The sequence below is a fragment of the Tauraco erythrolophus genome, chromosome 7, assembly GCF_009769465.1.
Source record: "Tauraco erythrolophus isolate bTauEry1 chromosome 7, bTauEry1.pri, whole genome shotgun sequence".
Lineage (NCBI taxonomy): Eukaryota > Metazoa > Chordata > Aves > Musophagiformes > Musophagidae > Tauraco > Tauraco erythrolophus.
The window spans coordinates 60,457,714-60,477,790 of NC_141471.1; the positions used below are offsets into that span (position 1 = coordinate 60,457,714).

General features: G+C 41.8%; 2 protein-coding genes across 2 annotated transcripts; one reads left to right on the top strand and one right to left on the bottom strand.

Moving 5' to 3' along the window:
- LOC104374577 (uncharacterized) lies at positions 1 to 7,121 on the top strand. The gene is made up of 5 exons (XM_086615036.1): positions 1 to 148; positions 827 to 2,761; positions 3,773 to 3,898; positions 5,751 to 5,870; positions 7,084 to 7,121. Exons 1-5 carry the CDS (start codon positions 1 to 3, stop codon positions 7,119 to 7,121), a joined length of 2,367 nt encoding a protein of 788 aa, XP_086471162.1.
- Positions 7,122 to 11,852: 4,731 nt separating this feature from the next.
- Positions 11,853 to 19,252, bottom strand: RP9 (RP9 pre-mRNA splicing factor). Its single transcript, XM_086614581.1, is given in 7 exon segments — positions 11,853 to 13,626; positions 14,813 to 14,874; positions 16,321 to 16,412; positions 16,731 to 16,860; positions 17,656 to 17,686; positions 19,049 to 19,206; positions 19,208 to 19,252. Coding segments are annotated over 7 exon segments (726 nt in total). The 5' UTR covers positions 19,238 to 19,252; the 3' UTR covers positions 11,853 to 13,403.
- Positions 19,253 to 20,077: the final 825 nt, after the last annotated feature.

Here is a 20,077-nt window from a genome sequence, read left to right on the forward strand (position 1 = left end):
ATGAATACTGCCTCAAATTCAGAAAATGGATCCTATTCTACAAACCACACAAGACCTTTCTTTTACGCGCAGCCAACAGCACAACAGCCTTTTCCAAATCCATGGTACCTCAGTCCTGCATACAGTCCGTACTGTGTACCTGCTCCAGGTAAGGTAAATGACAGCTGTCTGTGGTAGCTTTGCTTAGTAAAGTACTGCTAGAGCAGAGGAAGAAAACGTGTATCTGTGTTAACAAGCTTTTTGGGAGCTTAAGGTAGAATTAATGTAATGTTTTGGTTGCCAAAGGTCTGATTTATGAAGTGTTAATTAAATGTGTAGCTTGTGTGCTGGAAAGCATCTGTTTCTGGAGGATGTAAGCAAAGTGAAACAGAGCTGTAGAATGTGCCTAGTGATTAATAGGTGTGTGTATGTGAGTTCCACACATGCATTATGGATAAATCCACTCAGAAACAATGGTGTTAACATAGGCATACCATTTAAAAGATGTATTTAACTTCTATCTGGAGCTGCCTGTCTGAAAGACAATGCTATAGCACAGTCCATAAATTAGCAAGAAAGTACAGAAAACTAATTGATGAATGTTCCAAGGAATATAATCAAGCTCTGGTTCAAGTGTAGCTGTCCAGATAAGCTGTTCCATAACAGGGAACTCTCTCTGGCTTTCTGCACCACATTTGCTTCCACGCATTGCCAGGTGGAGTGTTTTACTTAACTGGATGTCTGATCTTATAGCTGTCCCTATGTATGCAAGCAATTATTAATCAGAATTAATTACTTCAGAAAGAAGATATATTTGTCTTTACTTTTTTTTATCCCCCATGCCTAGGCTTCCGAAGTGGAAATCCGTATTTTCCATTTTATTCTGTTGCACTCCATGAGTACCCTGGATTTTTTGTTCCACAGCATCCAATGCATGCAAGAATTAACAGAAGGCCTTATTTTAATGCTCCCCCACCTTCCCCTATGTTTTATCATGCAACGAGGTTTAGACACTATAGTACCCCTGGGAAAAAAATGGAGACAAAAGAAACACAGACTGATCCTAGACAGCCTGAAAACAAGCAAAAAAAGCATCAAGATACCCACACAGAAACGAAAGGTTGTGATGCAGGAAATATGGCCTGTGTTTCTTCTGGTATAGGTACAGAGACTGAAAGTACTTCAGAGAAACAAGATTCATCTGGATCTTCCATTGTGATAGACAGGGAGTTTCATAACAAGAGCCCTTCCAGCTCTACGCAGTATAGAAACCTTCCTACTGGAAGCTATGCCTTTGAGAAGGAAGAAGTGAGGATAGAATACGGAAATGGCTCTCCAGCTATTCAACTGTGGAAGTCCTTTAAAGAAACTATCCCGTTGTATGACGTGGCAAATAAACCAGTCCCAGAAAACATAGTGCAGCGTGACTTATTTTCTGTTAGCTCATGTGAAGGAATGATATATGGCCCTCGTGAAGGGGAGAAAATGGTGCCAGGAGCTTACTTAGATGAGAAAAAAGCTGTTCTGACCTCAAAACAGGGTGTTGAAATGGTGCAGGAAAAAGAGGTCCAAAATAACGAAGTGAAGCTGGATGCAGAAAAGCAGGCAAATGTACGTCAAAGGGCAAAGTCTCCCCCAGCTGAAACCATGGCAGTGCAAATCACAGAGCTGGCAAGGTCTGTTAGCACAGATCAACCAGTGGTAAGGCAGGGTGTGGGAGCAGTGAAGAAATCTAACTCTAAAAAATCTGCGGGCTCAAAAACGTCTCAAGAAGAGCCTAGCTTTATTCAACAGGCAGGACTGCTTCCATCCAGTATGGAGGTGATGAGTGACTTGAGTTTTCAGCAGAAGAAGCTGAACCTCAGCCACAGTGCGACCACTGAAAGCCAAACAGATAAGAGTGTTTGGTGCGATGAATCCATTGAGAAGTATGTTCCCTCTAACAGTTGGCTGGCTTGTTTGGACAGCATGGACACAAACTACGACTACAACGTTTGTTTGCCACAAAGGAAGCGCCAAAGTGTACTCAGTCTTTCTTCTGATGACATGTCCTCTAGGGAAGAAGGCTCATCAATTGATAATGCCCCGGTGTCTTACTTTGTCCCTGACTATGTGCTTCAGAAAAGCACGTATACGTTCCAGAAGAGTACAGAGAGCTTAAAGAAAGAGAAAATTAAAAGTGGTGGGTCCCTTAATGAAGATGAAGTGGTGGGAAGGGAGCAGATGAACAGCTTGAATGACCAAGATGTCAAAAACTCTTCAACCATGAAGATTAAAGAGGCTTCCAGTAAAGGCAGGAAGCTGGGAGCTCTTCCTAGGACTTCTAGTCAAAAGAAATTCAATTCTCTCAAGAAAAAAGCAGCTAAGAGTTTGTCAGAAGTTGAGGACTCTGAAGAATACTCCGTGAGGGGAGAAGAGGAGTATGAAGAGGAGGAGGAGGAGGAGGAGGATGACAACATGGATGAAATTGAGTATTTCTTTCAAGAAGCCACTCCATATGGAATCTTGACGCCTAGTAAGGGAAGTTTCTACCAAGTTGGCCAGAGGGTGTTTTGGAAACCACCTAAAAATGCTATACCAGCTCAGTTAATTAGCTGGCCTGCTCAAGAGAGAATAAAAACAAGGAGTGGGCTTGGTGAAAACATTGGTGTAGTTTACAAGCCCAAGGAGAAGGAGCAAGAGGAAGTTGTATACAGTGACTGTGGGTATTATGGGAGAAAGGCACCCATAGCAAGAAGAGAAGGACTTGAACAGCAGCGAGTGCTGCGGAAGTTCTTGGGAGGTAAGCTAATTGCTGAGGGCAAAGTGCTGCGTAGTAGAACACACAGAGAGCACCCAACTGCAGTTGCAGGCTGTAGTTTGAACCAGGGGGAAGGCTGGAGAATGTTGTGGCTCCAGGTTTGGCGTGGAGCCAGAAGTACTGCAGAATGTTTTTTTTGGGGCAGCAGGGGTTTGCTGCGATTTTTTAATTTTTTTTATCTGTTGCGTTGAGGATTTTCCATCTTCACAACCAGCAGAGAGTTTGGCAGAAACTCTCCTCTGAGTTGGATTTGATGTACTTCCCTTTCTGATGTTAGTGGCAATTTATTGATTTGAAAAGCTTAAGGTCATTTGATCAAGGTCATTTAAACCACATGTTTACTATTGTTTAATAATATCTTGGAAACTCAGCATTTGAATTGACACAAACATTCTGACTCCTGTCACAGACCCATGTTAGGTGGATTAAACAGGAATAAGTTAATTATCATCTGGTGTCCATACCCTGTGTAAATTCTCTGCAGAAGAGGAGTTAAACCATTATTTTTTTTTTTAATTGCAGCAGCTCATCTTTCACTGTCAGCAACAAAGATTTTGCTGTATTTTCATAAAATCAGTGTGAAACTGTATTATATTTGATCTGGAAAAGAACATTTTCTTTACTCAGCAGTAGATATTGGTAGAAGTTGGATTCCTCTGAACTGAGAATAAGCAGAGTTACCGCTCGGGGTTCCTAACTGGTTATGTGGGCACTTCAGTAAGTGGCTGCTGCTTAGTGCAGCCTTGTAGTGTGAAAGGGACCTAAAACAGGCTTAGTGTTCTTAAACTTTATTTTCGTTGTACAAAAGCTGTATGCTTAAAGCAGCTTGGAGTTTTTGTCAAGTGTGGTCTCCAGAACACTGTGTTTTTATTTTAACAGACTTTTACAATTAGATGCAGTAGCTAGCTTTGCATTCCAACTTGTGGATCAAACAGTGTATTAACATTAGGAAAACTAAATCCTGACCTTAAAGCAACTTTTTTTTTTAATTAGGAAGGCTGTTAAGAGAGAACATGGGGATACCGCCTGAAGAGTACTGGATTAGAAGTGGTGCTAAACCCAAATTTACCAGCCAAGTACATGGTGGTGTCTCACCCCCAGCCAAGAGCAAAGAACAAGGTACAACTTATTTCCTCAATGTGTTTCTGTTTTTAAGAAATGTTCAAAAGAATATGATGCAAAACAGGGAGCTTATGATATTTGGATAAAATTTGAAGATAATAAAACTAATTCTCATGGCTCCGATACTGATGAAATGCCTGTAAGTCAGTACATCTCGGGGGTATGTTTATACCCTTCTCAAACTCCAATATGTGAATAAGGATGTGTTATAGCTACCTTTTTTAAAGGTAACATGGGAAATCAAAGCATTAAATGCTTTGATGTGGACAAGCAAAGCCCTTATTTGTGCAAAACTTGCTACTGCCATAAACGGTACTATTCATTCCTGACCCAGATAATGCCTCTCTTGAGTGCACACACAGTGGTAGTTCTTGATCTTGGTGAGCAGAACATATAGGAACTCATGTGTGATAGCTACAGAGGCTGATGTTCAGAGAAACTAGCATGGATCAACAGTTGTTCCACTACTGCTAGAGGATGTCCGAGTGCAAATCAGGTGGTTAAGGAAAAGATGAACAAACCCAGGTTATTATAACAAAGTAAAAGGTCAGATAGTTTCCATATCTTTTTCTTTCTTCCTGAAGCAGAATGTTTCTACTTTACAATTCAGGTCTACTTGAAGTTCAGCTCTGTTTCCAGACGCTCTTCAAGGGTGTTTCTTAGTGCAAGTGTTATTGGAACAACTGTAGAATTTGCTGTAGTCCAAGTTTTAATACTCTTCTGGGTCGAATGGTTCCAAGTATCACAGGATCAGTTTATCACATAAGAGTGTGGAGTTCTCTTCAGAACAGACTGACTTGCTTCTCTTCAGTGCAGAGATAACACATTAGGTTTCCTGTATCAACCACCCAGCAGGCTGTTCTTTAGAGTGTGTTCCTTAGAGTTCTCTCTCTGCGTTGCTTTCCTGATTGAGCGTGCCGAGGTCAGGGATTTGCCTCCTGTATTGGAGGTTTTCTCTCCCTTCTATGCACAGACTCCTTCAAAACGTTGTGGGGTTTTTATGCTGGCCTGCTCCATAGAAGTTGAAAACGCTTTACTTTAGCAGCACTGTTCTTAGCTCCTTACAGCAATTCATAAAAATCATATAATAGTTCTAAAATAATTTTGCTACCTTTAACTTTCAGTATGTCCCTTCTGTCTCTTCTAAGTCATAGATGGGGTGGCATACTGAGGATGTTCAGCCTTTGTGTACTCCCTTCTTCCTCTTCCTCCTTTTCCAGCCTATGTAGTTTGAAGAAGCCATCACATTTAGTATTAGGAAGCAGGAATTGGTTTCTGTTGAATACTGTTCATGCCAATGGATGCCTCAAATGCTAGTAAAATTACATCCTTTTAAAAATGATACTTATCTTAGGACTGGTTTCTTCAAATAGAAATTAAGTGCCCTGCAAGTAAGGGGTTTGGCTAAACAAGATATGTTGCTTTAGCAGTAAAACCATATGCTAAACTTGATGTTTTGAACTACATCTGTGGTATATAACTTAACAAGTCTGAAGAGTTGAGGCTTTTTGAAACACAACGGATGAGTTGTGTCACTTGGGCAGCTATCAACTTGTTGTGCACACTTGAGCAGTGAACTAGGGCAGAATTAGCCAACTCTAACTGTGTTTTTTTTCCACATTAACACCCATCCAAGTTATGACCCAAAATACAATGCATCCAGAATTACGATTAGACAGCGAATAAATATTGTAGACAAAACTGTTGCTTGACATACCTAGTGTCAAGGTGGGCGCATGGAGGGAAGGGGGAAGGAAGAACACTACAGAGCAGCAGGGGAAAGTCAAGCTTGAATTTTCTTTAAGACTCCGGTTTGGCAAAATAACACCGATTGTATCTTGCTATTTAGGGTGCCCGCCTTTGGTTAAAGCAAAGAAGAAAAGAGTGGGCAAGCCACCTTCGAAACGCAGAGACACAAGATGTGAGGTGGAAGAAGCGTGGGAGATGCCTAAAAGCAGCGTACGCAAAGGTTGGTATATAGTGACAAGCTACAAAAATGACAGTTGCAAGTGTTTTTTCATGACTGTCTTGGGGAAGAAAGGTCCTTGGTTTGAACTGTGAGGATACTGGATAGCTTGTGAAATAATAGCAAACGCTGTGTGTGCAGACAAGATGAGGAAGAAAGCAAGCTAAACTTTGAACACTTTATCACTTTGCTACGAATACTGTTGTAGCATTGACTGGGTTAGGTTCTTTCCTTTTATTTCAGGGGGCGAGGGGGAATCCAACCACTAAACCCCACTATTTTCAGTCTGGTCTTCAAACTGTTGTATTAACTTCTTAAAATGTTGGATCCTGTGTTGCTTTGCAGTATATCCTCTTTAAGCTACAGGTCTGTCTCAGCCAAAATACTGTAATTTGATACAACACACATGTATATAGATAATTCTTACGAATTTCAACTTTATGGAGTAGGAGCTTCTTGCTACTTTGGAGGAAGATGGGAGGGAATAACAACGGAGGGGAAAAAAATCATTCAGTAGGTTCAATAACAAATATGCTTTTGTGAATTTGTGGTAGAGTCTGAGAAGTCTATAAATTAAAAAGGGTCAGTACATACAAGAAACTACCTGAAAGATCAGAGTTCCTTCTGGAAAAGAACAATGTGGCATGGTAAAGCTAACTTGAATATTCAGTCACGAAGTACATGAGTTAAAGACTGTCTCTTTCTCATATATTAAACAGAAGATTATAATTCCATGCATTTTGGAAACAAAAACTTACTGAAGCATTTTCTTAGTCAAAATTGGCATCAGTTTTGAAGTCAGATTACTCGAACATCAGTGTTAAACCTTTAAATTGCTGATCCTTTTTTGTAAAGACATCCTTAAAAACTTGCATAATCCCAATGCACTTCTTGTGTTTGCCCCAGAAACAGTTGGTGTTTCTGGGATGCATTCAACAACATAGTTACAAGAGCACACTGAAAATATGCTGAGTTTCATGTGGAACTCTTATCTGTTATACTGGGATACTCTGCAGTCCACCAGCATTCCTGCAGAATTTGTCCTTGCTGAGGAGTTGAATACATAGTTCTAATACCAACCATCAGTGTCCTCTCCTGCTGTAGTAAAAGGCAATCACTGATGTCTAGTCTTTCTTTAGAAGGAAATTGACAGACATATTTGGAGGGACAATGCAGACCTGAATGTATGTATTTATTTTTTCCCCCTTTGCTTTAGGTCGTGGAACAAGGAAGTCTCTCTATAAAAGAAGATAACTGCAAATATTGGGGCAGGAAGGGGGGAAAAAAGTATCAGTTTTGCATAAATCCAAAACTCAGTTGTTCTCCTGTATATTTTGTAAGTTGCTGTGCACTCTTAAAGGATAAGAAGTAGCACTGTAAAGACTGAGGACGCTATTAAAATGGAATTAAGTATTTAACACTAAAGTCACCTTTTTCCTACTAGCACATCCACTATTTAAATAATAAATTTAATAGAATTGCACTTGAAGACTTCTTGTATTCCATCTACATGTGGAAGCACAAAAGTTTGGTAGGCATGTATGTGCATCCATACTATTGCAGCCCACCGTTTCCTGCTGCCCTCTTCTTAAGCTCTGCAGGATTGTGATGCTTATCAATGTCATCTCATCTCATCAGCAGTTTGTCTATGTGATTTGGACACAGGTACGAGATTCTCTTCCATCAGCTGGAGTTTGGCTGGATTGGTTTTTGTCAAAGTGTAAAGGAGAATAGTTAAAGCTGTATCAAGTACCAACTTGGCATTTCAAGGCAGTTCCTCAGATCTTACTCTCTTCAAATGTGTGATTGAGGGCTAAAACTAAAGCACTGAGTTGACATGATGCTTGCCCCTCTTTCCGCTTTTTCCATGGAGACTTTTGAGTCCTCTGTGGAGACCCTGAGCTGGAGAGATGGACTTGGAAGGTGAAACCTAGGTTTTTACAACAGTGGTGTGCCCCGTTCCCTGACTTCTTCCTGAATGACTTCTCTTACAGTTGATACTGTCCTTGGCAAATCACTACAGAAAAGTCTCTATAGAACTAAGACGATAAAACTAGGTCTCTGCTGAGGTATTTTATGAATAACAGAAATAGTGATCTAGGTCAGGTAGGAGCTCAGAAGTATGTGAACTTTTTCATGTCTATGAAAGCTAGTATCACATGTGAGAAGAATAAACATGATGCTGCCATTCTTGGATGATTCCTGAATAAAGTGATAGTGCGAGAGAAAAAGATAGCAAAACTTAAAAAAAAAAAATAATCCCACAATTTTTCTTTAGGGGGTGGGGTGGATAGACAGGACTTGTCTTCTGCCTTCTCTCACAATGTTCTTATTCTGTCTGTACCCTGTAGTAACCTACATGGATAGAAGTAGCATTTCCTGTGACCGCAGTGATGCTTCGTGCCTTCCTATTACTAATTTGACCTGTAACTGAGGTTATACTGGTTTTCCTCAGTGAGGAATATTGAGGTTTCTCAATAATTGACCTAATTGATCTTTGATCTTTCTATTATTTTTAATAGCACCTGCTTACTTGTTAAAGAGCTACTGTAGTTATAGCCTTTACCCCAAGCTGTTAGGGGAAAGGATCCACTTTAACACTGTGATGCCAAGTTTTTACTTCCTCTCTGCCATAAGCACTGCAGGAAAATAAGGAATACAAGTTCTTGTTTGGCTTTTGTGCTGCACAAAACCTCTGTTGCATCAGAACCTCAAAGAATAAAATGATGAAGGGAATTACTTCAAACATGGAGCTTTCTAATGCTCTGAAAAATACAGGACCGCTGATCTTGGACATGTAATACAGGAATGTGCTGCTCTTAGAGGGGGATAGACCCCATTCTGATAGGGACAATGAGGGGCAGAATCTCTTCAACTTGAAGACTGTAAGTGATGACCTGAGAGGTCTCAGTTGTAGCTGAGGATTACTCTTAGGTAAGGATTGACTCCTTTTTTCCTGAACTTGAGTATAGCTTTGGGATTGAGTACTAAGCCAATTCTGCTGATGGACTTAACTGCTTGTCTGATAAAGGAATATTCATGACCTCACAGTTAGATGGCACTCTCTTCTGGGAGATTTTTGGGAAAGGCTAATATTTCACAGGTACTCACAAGGTTATGCTAGTCATCCTTTCACAGGTCTCGCACTGGTCAGTGCACTTTCTACCCAGACATAAGGCAGCAATTTAGGGCCTGGTGATGCTAACTCTGAAGAATATGCGAGGGAGTAGCAGCAGGAGTGTTTAGACAGCTGTTTGTCTGAAAACACATGCTATTTTAAACTAATTGTTTAAAGTCTTGTAGTGTACCCATGCTATGGATCCACACCGATGCTTCAAGTAGTATGCATGAATGTTCTAGTGCTCCAGAAATACGTCTCAGGTAATGTTGTACATAGTGTGCTCTACTCTGACAGCATTAGTCCTGTGACTGTGCAACTAAATCTTCTACTTGGCTTTTTCTTCACTGGGCAGCATGGATGATTTGTGGACTGCATCTTAAATCAACTAGCTTACAACTGTATTTAATGTTCAGAAAGGTTGTGAAGGACAAACTGCATTTTAAAAGGCTGTGAATTAAAGTCCAGACTCTTTTCATTCAGCCAGGTACCTGCCCACAGTGATATTTGAGACTTAATTTGTTACAGATGGGCATACGTGTCACTTCTGTTACCACTGAAGCTGGATTGCTCAGTGATGAGTAACTGCAGGGCTGGCAGCAGCACCAGCTTGTCACCTAGCAGTACTGCATTGCCTTTGAAGTTCTCATTCCTGCAGCATCTGCCGAAGGGCAGCTGATGAATCTAGCTGCTGCTTGGCACGCCAGTAACAAATCTTAGAGGCCTCTCAGACTGCCATACTGGAAGTTTTTTTTGGACAGACTGTCTGTGACTCAGAACTTCTAAATCATTATTTGTAGCTCACTAAAACCTCTGTTGCAAAGGGGGTGTGGTGTAATCACTGAAGTGGAGTCAGTGGGTTACGGTGGCTTGCCAGGTTTTAACTCTGTATTTTAATTTTCAGTTTGGTAGCATCTGCATGGCATAAGGCTTTCCCTTTTACAAAGTCCTGATTTCTGCCTTATGTTGGCAGAAGATTAATTACAGGTCTTTCCATTAAACTAAAACAATGGGAGACAGGAGCCAATGGCAAAAACCACTCACTGCATGCGAACTGTAGGCATACCAAGGAAAAACAAAACTGTTAAAAAAAAACAAAACAAAACAAAAGAAAAAACACAAACCCTGCACTGTGTGTTTGTGTGGGTTTTTTTTTTAAAAAGCAGTCCTCAGATTCCCCTGACTGATGGATGGCCACTGGCCATCTCAGTGAACAAGACTATAAAGCCCAAGTAATTTCATGGCCAAAGAAATAAGACAGATGTCAGTATTTTGGCTGAAGTAACCTTTCTGAGAAGAATGGTTCAGGGTATTAAGATGAACAGACTGGGAGCTGAAGACCTGTGAAGCTGTGTTGCCTGTGAGGTATGTTGTAGCTGCATTTCACACTTATTTAGATTCACAGGACTATATAATTATGCTATTACTACCACTTAGGCTTCAACAGATCTTTCCAATGGAAATATACAGGCCAACAAAGAAGGCAAGGATTGCTGGGGGGAGGGTAAAAAAGGGCTCTTTGACCAAAAAGATACAGTTCAATGGTTAAGATATAAAAAATAAGGGTCATCAGTCTTTTAAGACTATAGCTTTCTGGACTTACAGAATCATTTTTCATTAATATAAATGGGTGTTGGTATTTATCTCTAGTCTACATATTTCTAAAAAACCTAGACTCTTTTAAATGGCAGCTCTGGCACTGTTTAAAATGCGGAATGATGAGATGAATCATGCTTCTCAGCACTCTAGCACTGGCTGCCAGTCAGCACTGTTCAGAATTTCTTCTGTGTTGAAACTGTTAGTTTTGAAACTGGCTCTGCTTTTATGAGTTTCAGTAGAGAACTACTGAAATGTTTATGTATGGGATATGATAAAGATCTATAAAAGTGATAATGGTATGGGGAAACGAATAGGAACCAGTTGTCCACGTGCATTCCATTACAAGAACTAGGGTGTATGAAATGAAACTAGTAGGGAGCAGTTTGAAAGAAAATGGTGTTTCTTCATTAATTATTAATTAATCTCTAGAGTTCCTTGCTGAGGGCAATTGCAAAGCTTACAAGTGGCTGGATGTAAAAGAAAAAGTACATCTAAGGCTACTAAATACTAAAACATAACTTATGAGTCAAAGTTCCTGCACTACAAGCAGTAGAGGCCAAGACAGCATTTTGGTGAAATAATGCCACTAGAGTTTGCACTGCTCCATTGTGTAGGCATCCACTATTGACCATGAGTAGAAATAAGATACTGGGTTAAACAGACCTTTAGACTGGTACAGAACAGTGATTTGGCATCTCAAAACAAACTTTTAAATTGCATTTGATATAAGTTAGAGAATGGTCTTTTACAGTACTTTTCTTGATTGTTCAGATAGTAAACCCTGGTAGGTAAAATGGGAAGGACCCACTAAGAAGGAAAAACGGAGGGTTTTTTATTGAGCTCAACTTCAGAAGACTCTTAAATGACAAAAGTAACTGAAGAGATCTTTAGGTTGGCTCTGCTCTAGACAAACTCTAGTGAGAATTCTTTTGGAACACATCAGGTGAATACTGGCTGTGGCTTCCAGCATCGGTCCAACCGTCACCAGTGCTACAAACACAAGGATGTTTCTCAGCACCAAATGTGGCCATACAGAGAACAGGGCCATTAAGTCTCCTTGTGCATTTCAGCTGTTAAATCCTTTTCTGGTGAAAAAGTCAGGATCTTTGAGCTTGTCAATGATGCTGCTGATGCAGGAACTATCAGGAGTCACCAGTAAATCCCATCATAGGGCAATTTGCTGAATAATATGGGAGGATGCACACAACTCCACGTTCAAGCTCTGGGAGTAACAATAAAGAATCTTTTTGTAAGTAGGCCTTTGTTTTTTTGCAGAACATACTGTGAATGACCGGCAAGGAATTGGGGCTTATTTTACTAAATGACTCTCAAACATGTAGAAGGAAGAAAGCACATTCTAATGTATACTTTCCCCTGTCCTCTTTTCCAAAGCTCTCAGGATAAAAAAAAAAAGTCTTAAATGTATTTTAGTCTATAATGCTCACTCTAGTACTGTTGGAGCTTTATCATAGGTTTTTTTTTTTCCAATATAAACATTAGCACAGAGACTAACTTCTTAAAGTCCTTCCTAGTCCTTTCAAAGCGAATCTATTTTTCTTTCTCCTTTTGCAAAGTACCAATATACATCATATAGGTCCTCAAATCACAGCTTTGTAGCACTGTACCTTGAGGTTTCAGAGAAATTTGCTCTCATGCAGTTTATAGCTCTCAGTCTTTCTAGGCAAGTCTGCCTTGCAAGATTAGTTAAAAGTAAAGTGTGGTCGGTCCACAAGGTCAGTTGGGTGCAGAAAACCTTCCTTTCTTCCTGCTTTACTAGTTCTTTACTTCTTTCTCTTACTACTTTACCACTTTCTGTGGCTTACATGCATATAGTTGAAAATAATTTTGAAAGCCTTACTCGTTTATATTCTTGTGGGATGATTCATAAAATATTACTACATAAAATAATTCCAGTAAACAAAAAAGTTGGCAGTTTACTTCCCTGGACCTTTTTAAAAGGAAAAAAAACCTCAAATGTATCAAAACAACTGATACCGAAGTGTATGTAGAAATTAATCTTTTTCATTTCTAACATGAAAAGCCCCTGTTTAAATAACTGAAACCACTACCTCTTTACAAGACAGCTGAACATCTAACATCATTACACTTGGCTCCTGCTCCTATGGTACGGGGAACATGTTATGTATTACAGAACTGCACGTGGTAATGGCGATGATGTTGAGATTTTGCTACACGTAAAAACTCAAGTCTTGCTGATGCTGCAATTTTGTCTTAAAGTAAATCCCCTTGATGAACTTTTTTCCCTCTTCAGCAGTGCTCTTTATTTCCCTAGCTGCCAGCATCAGGATAAGTACAATGACCTTCAGCACACAGGCAGTATGCAGAGAAAAAAACCCAAAAATTCAGTCCAACCTGCTTATTATAAGCCCTGTAAGTGAACTGTCAGTGCTCTGCACAATGCCAGCTGCAGTCCTGTTACAACGAGGCATCGTCTATGATAAATAACTTAATGGAGAAAAGACACTTCAACAGACAGCCTGCTGAATTCTGCAGATTTGCTGGCCATGTCTTGGTGGTCGCTGCCCTCTGCCGATAGTCACGTGAGACAGATGACCATTAGCACAGGTTTTGCAGTATAAAGACGTGGTTGATGGAGCACTTTTTAATGCAGCTCTCTTCTTGCTGGCTGCAGCACTGCAGAGGGGCAGAAAAGCACAAGCAGTGTAGGATTGCTGTGTGTGACCATCTGTATGTTCTGAGTTGATTCAAGCCCTTTCTGGTGGTTTCTTCCTCGTTCTTTGGGTCGTGCCTTGCCGCTCACAGGCAGAGGTCGATAAGCACGCAGCAGGTGACTGCTGTCAGTCAGATTCCGACTTCTCATTACATTTAGATGACTTACGCTTTCTCTTTTTCTTCTTCTTCTTTTCTTTTTTTTTCTTTTCTTTCTTTCTCTTTTTCTTCTTGTGTTTATCTCTGCATTCTGAGGAGGTGGAGCTGCTGCCATCTTCATCATCCTCATCACTGTTATCATCATCATCTTCTGAGGTAGAGTCCTCCAGGAGTTGCTTCAGTTGCTGTATCCTGAGTTTAAAAAATGTGAATGAGAATCCTTTCTAGCTCTTCTCTACCTGTTTTAATTTATTCTAGCTTTCGTCTGTTTCCTTCCTAGCTTGAGAAACGGAAGCTGCATGCAAAGGGCAAGGGAACACTTCCTCTTTTGCTGAATTACGCTCCTGTTACATTTTTCACAGGCTGATAAAAGCAGCCTCTTTTGAGACAAGCAGATGGTCTGTTCTCAGAGACTTTCCATCCCACGGGATATCAAAGACAGACTAGCTAATTGGCCAATATCTGTGTGTGCAAAATGAGGCAACAGTTATCACTAGGTCACTGTAAGAAGTTCTATGCTTATGCATACACAGATGCATATTGGGATTATGATTTTATGAAATTCATTACCCTGCTGATACAGAGATTATGTCAGCGAAGCTGAGAGTAGACTACTTGAGACACAGAGACATTTTTGACAAGCACTCTTCCTTTGAACCTTCATGGATTATGGGCAAATGGGGACAAACTATTTGCTTATTTTATTGTTGTCTTCAGTATCCTTTCCAAGGATTTGTTGGGATTTTTTTTGTTATTTAAAAAAAAAAAAAGCAACACGCTTACAGCAGCAGTACTACTCTGTGGGCTATCTATAGTTTGTTCAGTTATGGCATTAATGCAGTTCAAGCAGGAAAGCATTAAAGAACTGCTGCTTTATATATTGAATAATGACCTCACATGAGGAGCAACATCAGATGTCTAGCACTAGCTTTCTAAATCCATCCCTTCATACCTACTGAAGGCACTTCGACGTACCAAATTTTTTAGAAAACATCTCAGTGAAGTCAGTGAAAATAAAAAAAAAAACAAACCAACAAACAAACCAAAAATTCCCACATTCAAACTGGTTTTAGGCCTAAACCAAAACAAAACTCAAGTACCTGAATATTTTAGCAAAAATGAATAGCACTCCTCTTTAAATTTTTGTTTTGGGAAAACATATAGAAGCTAATAGAATTAAAGAGGTAGGAAGTATTACTGAGTGATTACTCAGAAAACAGAAATGCATTAGTGTCTGCCAACATAAAGAAATTGCCATTAAAAAAATGTTCTGAGTTGGTAAGGGTAGCTTATATCAAAATTTCACCTATACATCAGTATCATGTTATCAAAATGAAAAGCAAACTGAAGACACGGTTTACTACAGAAACACACCTACCTCATTTCTTTTTCATGACGTTTATTTTCCCTTATTATATCGTACATTGGATCTTCATGTGCCTACAAAGAGGAAAACAGAAAATCCAATGTTGGTAAAGAGAAGTATTTGTCACTGAATGTGGTGTTTCTTCAAAAAATAAACCAAAGCAACCCAATGCAAGAGGTTTCTATCAAAAGATGAAATTCACAAGTATGCTCTCAGACTTAACATTGTTGATCCGAACTGGTAGTTTTTGGTTTTTTTTTACTTTAGGAAAAGCTTATCTAGTTACATCACCAGTAAAGGGGATTCTCCTTAGGTATGCTCTCTCTCTCCCCCTCTCCAATCACCGCTCACTAAGAGAACCCCATACATATACTATAGGGATAGCTAGACATCAAAGAAATACTGAAGTTCATAATAATCAGCTGTACCCTTATAGCATATTTTAAAAACTTGGATACAAACACACAGGAATACAAGAGCAAGAAACAGAAGACAGATAATGAAGCTGGAGTTGCCCTAACATGCTATGCGCAACCATTATTGGTTCTTAAATCAGTTATTTTTAAACTAAACAGGTATTGCAGTTAAAGATTGTTGTGAAGGAAGAAAGCAAAAAACTTTGCAGATACTTAAGATGAGTTCATGCCATGCAAGAACACAGCAAAAAGACAGGGTGATCATTTCTGTGGGAAGATTCAGCAAACAAGTTCAACAGAGAGGAGATACCAGGTGCTGACTGGAGATGGGAATTAAAACGTCAGTAGCAAATGAAAGATGTTGGGTATGCACCATGAAGGGCCTTGGACATACAGCAAGAGTTTGATGCAACAGAGAAGCAGCTTGAGGAAAAATGCAGAACCGAGGCAACCTGGTCATGGGAGCGGGCTAAAAATATTCTTTGCAGTAGCATTCTGACTGGACAGAGTAAGTCCAGATTGCATTTTTCAAGGACAGAAACGAGGATGTAAGTCACAAAGTGATGAGAGCTTGGCGTACAGTTTATCAGTGCAGAGCAACAGGAAAAGTTAAAGAGGTCATGCAGAAAGAATCGGCAGAGCTGAGATGCAGTCTCACGTAGCACGAGCCCGGACTTGTAGGCGGTGATGGGATTACAGACCTAGACAACAGGCTTCATGATGTGGTTGTTCACAGTGAGAGCAGAAGGCCTGAGGCAGCTGTCCTGTGGGCAGCTCAAGTGTGACTAAACGTTTTTTGTTACGTGGTCATTTTAATCACAGAAACTGAATATAATGGTTGAAAGAGGTTCTTGAAGATTTCCAATTTAAATGTAAAAAATCACTAATTTTCCTCTCGAAGAGTAGATTTTCTGCACAGTAGTCAAACGTCCAACCACATCTGTAGCTTTTTCTTTATTAGGAGATTTTCGGCATCTATATTATACTAGAGACAGAGGAAATGTCCTTAATAAGCATCATCTAACAGGCTTCTCTTCACTTGCAAGGTTATGCATCATCAATATTAAAAAATACAAGCAATAATATTGCAGTATTTGTACTCACTACTCTAAATTGTTCCAATTTCTGATTGCCTTTAATAAAGAACGGGCATTCTTTATCTCCTGTTCTGTGTCCGTAACGTTTACACCTCCAACCTTTAAAAAAAGAAGCAGCAGTGAATTGCATCTCTGAGCCAGATCGGAAGAAGAAGAAGAAAAGAGCATATTTATGGAAAATACTTTCCATTTGTCAAAACAAAGAAATAGATACAAGTATTATGTTGATAAAAGTAAGGTCCAAAAACTGCATTTTGTGCATTTTATTACAGCCTTCAAGGTACCAGTTGCTTTTATATCCGTGTGATGCCATCTACCTGGACCTTGATAACTGTCCGCCAGACATTCTGCCCTCCCCCAGAGTAAACGGGTGGTGGTATGGAGGTCCAATGTCATCTGGAATATTTTCAGCCTTACACTGCATGACTTTGACTTCTTTTCCCAAAGGCATCCAAAGCCCTTTTGTTGGGGCATGTGCCAGGAATTCTCGGGCGCTTTCATTGCCTGGCACATCAGGTATGCAGTCTTCTGGTTTTGTTTCATTCTCCTATGAAAAGAACAATAAAATCACTTTTTTTTTAACTTTGTAAAAATTAATACTCCAAGTGTGCAGGCCTTCACTTAGTATGGAACCTACTTCTCCTGTAATCTTTCTTTTTATCGTAACACATAAAGGATCCAAAATACCCGGCCCTTTAACAGCACTAAGTAATTTTCTTCTTCCATCACCCTTAAATTTTACAGTCTGAATTTTATTCCCATATCAATTCCATTCCTTCCCATTTATTTGACTAATTTATTTAAATAAATAATATAAATGAAAACTTAACAGGCAGGCAGACACTTCTTTTTCCTTTTCCTGAAAACAGGACATAATAATTAAAAACAGCCTTTACAACACAGAGCAGTACTTTTTTTAGGTTAAAAGCACTAGATTATGGCTTAGGTATATAAATTTGGCAAAAGCAACGATCGTTGCGAAAGGAAAGTATTTTTACACAGTTACTTGAGCATAAGCAATGGGGAAGGATCCTGAAAAGATGTCACTCAAAGTGACAATCTGCCTCACCACAAATGACCCCTCTCTGTCTGCACTATTAAGTACTGCATTAAGCGTGCATGCTAAGCGGCGATGAAGGAACTGGTTTCACCCTGTTTGATTCTGGGCATTTCACTCGGGATTCACCACGACAAAGCGGCTGGCTCGTAACTGGGGGGCTCTGAGTTTTCCCCTGGAAGCGCCTCCTTCTCTCTGTAATTTATATAGGTAACGTAGACACTTAAACAGGCTGTGTGAAAACCCCTTGTAACGCTGAAAACTTATTGCGATGTATTTACCAACCTTAATTAGCCCTGGGGGAGGCTTCTCATAGCTGAAAAGCAATAGAAATATTGTTACTCTGCTGCTCAGCACACACAAACGAATTGAGAAAATACAGCATTTCAATGGTTCAGAGTTAAAACCTTCACCTCACGTTTTCCCTTGAGTTCTACTCCATCAACAATCATAAGAACTATGGCAGAACATGGACACCTAGATGCAAGCCGACTGAGACATGTTTTTTGCCGTATCACCACACGCATCTCTTGCAGACATCCTTCAGATTCGCATTCTCGTGAGGGAACAGCCACTTCCATGGCACTGCTTTACAGGGATGCGTGGTACATCCAGTTTGGCTCCAGCGACCATAAATGCACTAGCCTCGTTTTCTGTATCACCCCTGCCCAAGGTCTCACTGACCCAAATTTCTGTACTTCAGCACTGCTGAATCATAGACCCACTCAGCTGAAAATGTCACATCAGACCATTCCCTACATCCGTCTCTGCCAGCCAAACTTAGTATGTAACAATAATTTCTAAACCTCAAGGCAGAACCTTACTGACCAGAGTACTGTCTTTCCTGCAGCATTTCGCTGGAGTTAGTAGATATAAAATTCACTAAAATCCAGGTGGCAAGCAGGTGCTGCATTGAGCAGAGCAACTGAGGAAGTGCACGTGCTTAAGGGTTAAATGCCAAGACGGTACAAAATGGTCTGTATAACAATAACTTTGCAAGTCCTGTTTAGTGCATTTCGTAACAAACAGATTTTTATTTTCGCTTGGAGAGGAAAAATCACGTTCTTCTGAACCTTCTGATTATTTTATTCCATTAAAACTCTTTCAATGAAATAGCATAAACCTTGTACAGCACTGTGGGCTACCGGTGGAGTCATTAGGCACCTCTCAAACTTTTTTATCTTTTTTTTTTTTTTTTTTTAATCCACTTTAGAGGAAACCAGCCGAACAACCTCTGCTTCTACGCTGCAACTCCCAGACTTCTAGGGACCTGGAAGAGGCTCACGTCCCCCCCCAGCAAATCCTTACGAAGTCACCCAGCAGCCTTCCAAGCCCCGCAGGGAGCGTCGGCGGCTTTTGGGTGGGCAGAGAAGTACCGGCGACGCTGCCCGCCCCGCCGAGAGGCACGGCAGGCACGAGGTACAGCATCGCGTACCGCTGACGGATAAAAACGGGACGGGGCTGGAGGCGCCGCTGAGGGAAGGGAATGGCCCCTGCCTTGCGCGGGGCCAAACAAAACCCGACCCCCCCACACCCCGCCCTGGAAACCAGCCCCAAACGCCGGCGGCGAGGGCTGCGAGCGGAGCGGGGACGGGCCGGCGGGGCCCGGGGCTGTGCGTCCCCCGGGCAGGGAGGGGGGGGGGGAGCCCCGGGCAGCCTCCCCTGCTCAGCCCCTTACAAGGATTCCAGGTGCTGGAGCTGCTGGAGCTGCTGCGCCTCCTGCCTCTTCCGCTTCCTCTCATGCCGGCCCTGGGTCCTGCCGCCGCTCGCCGCGGGCTCCGGCTGGCCCCTGGGCCGCGGCTGGCCGACCCTCGCCGCCCCCTCCTCCTCCTCCTCCATCCTGCCCGCTTCGCGCCCCGTGGGACATCGACGCGGCGGGCAGGGCCGCGGCGGACGGCGGGGCCGCGGCGACGCCCCCTCCCCGCCCCCGGACGCGGCGCCCGTCGGGTTCACTTCCCGTCCCGGGCAGGGCGGGCTTCCTGCCGCGGCGGCCGAGCCGCGCCGGGCAGCGTCCCCTCCGCCGGCCGCCACCGCCGCCCTCGTTCTCCCCGCGAGCGGCCCCGATGAGCCCTGCCACGGGCGGGGACACCTTCCGCTACACCAGGTTGCGCAAAGCTCCATCCAGCCCGGCCTTGAACAATTCCAGGGATGGGGCATCCACAGCTTCTCTGGGCAACGCGGTCCAGTGCCTCACCACCCTCGGAGTGAAAAATTTCTTCCTTATCTCTAATCTAAATCTGTCCTCTTTCAGTTTAAAGCCATTGCCCCTTGTCTTGTCACTGCAGGCCATCTCTTGCAGCATCTGGAAGGCACGGGTTGGGGGTTTTATGTGTTTTTCTTTTAATTTTTTTTTTTTTTAATTGTCAGGTTGTTGCCACAAGAGGTGCGTGTTGGTTATGGGGCAGAGCCCAGCCACAGGCCCAGGAAGGTTTGGCTAGTTCCACACTGCTGCGGCCAGAGCTGCCTGACCAGCAAAGGGCAACTCCCTCCTCTTCAGCATATGAGCATTCCCGGAGAGCCGAACCTGCCTCCAGGTTCTTCCAGTTTCCTGCCCCTGCCATGATCTTCCTCTTGCAGGACGAGGAATGGAGATAGGTCAGGGCTGGGAAGGCAAAACTTAAAAGCACTACTCTAGCCTCATGCTGAAGTTCAAGGGCATGCTGGAGAGGGACTTTTTACAAGGGCATGCAGTGACAGGACAAGGGGT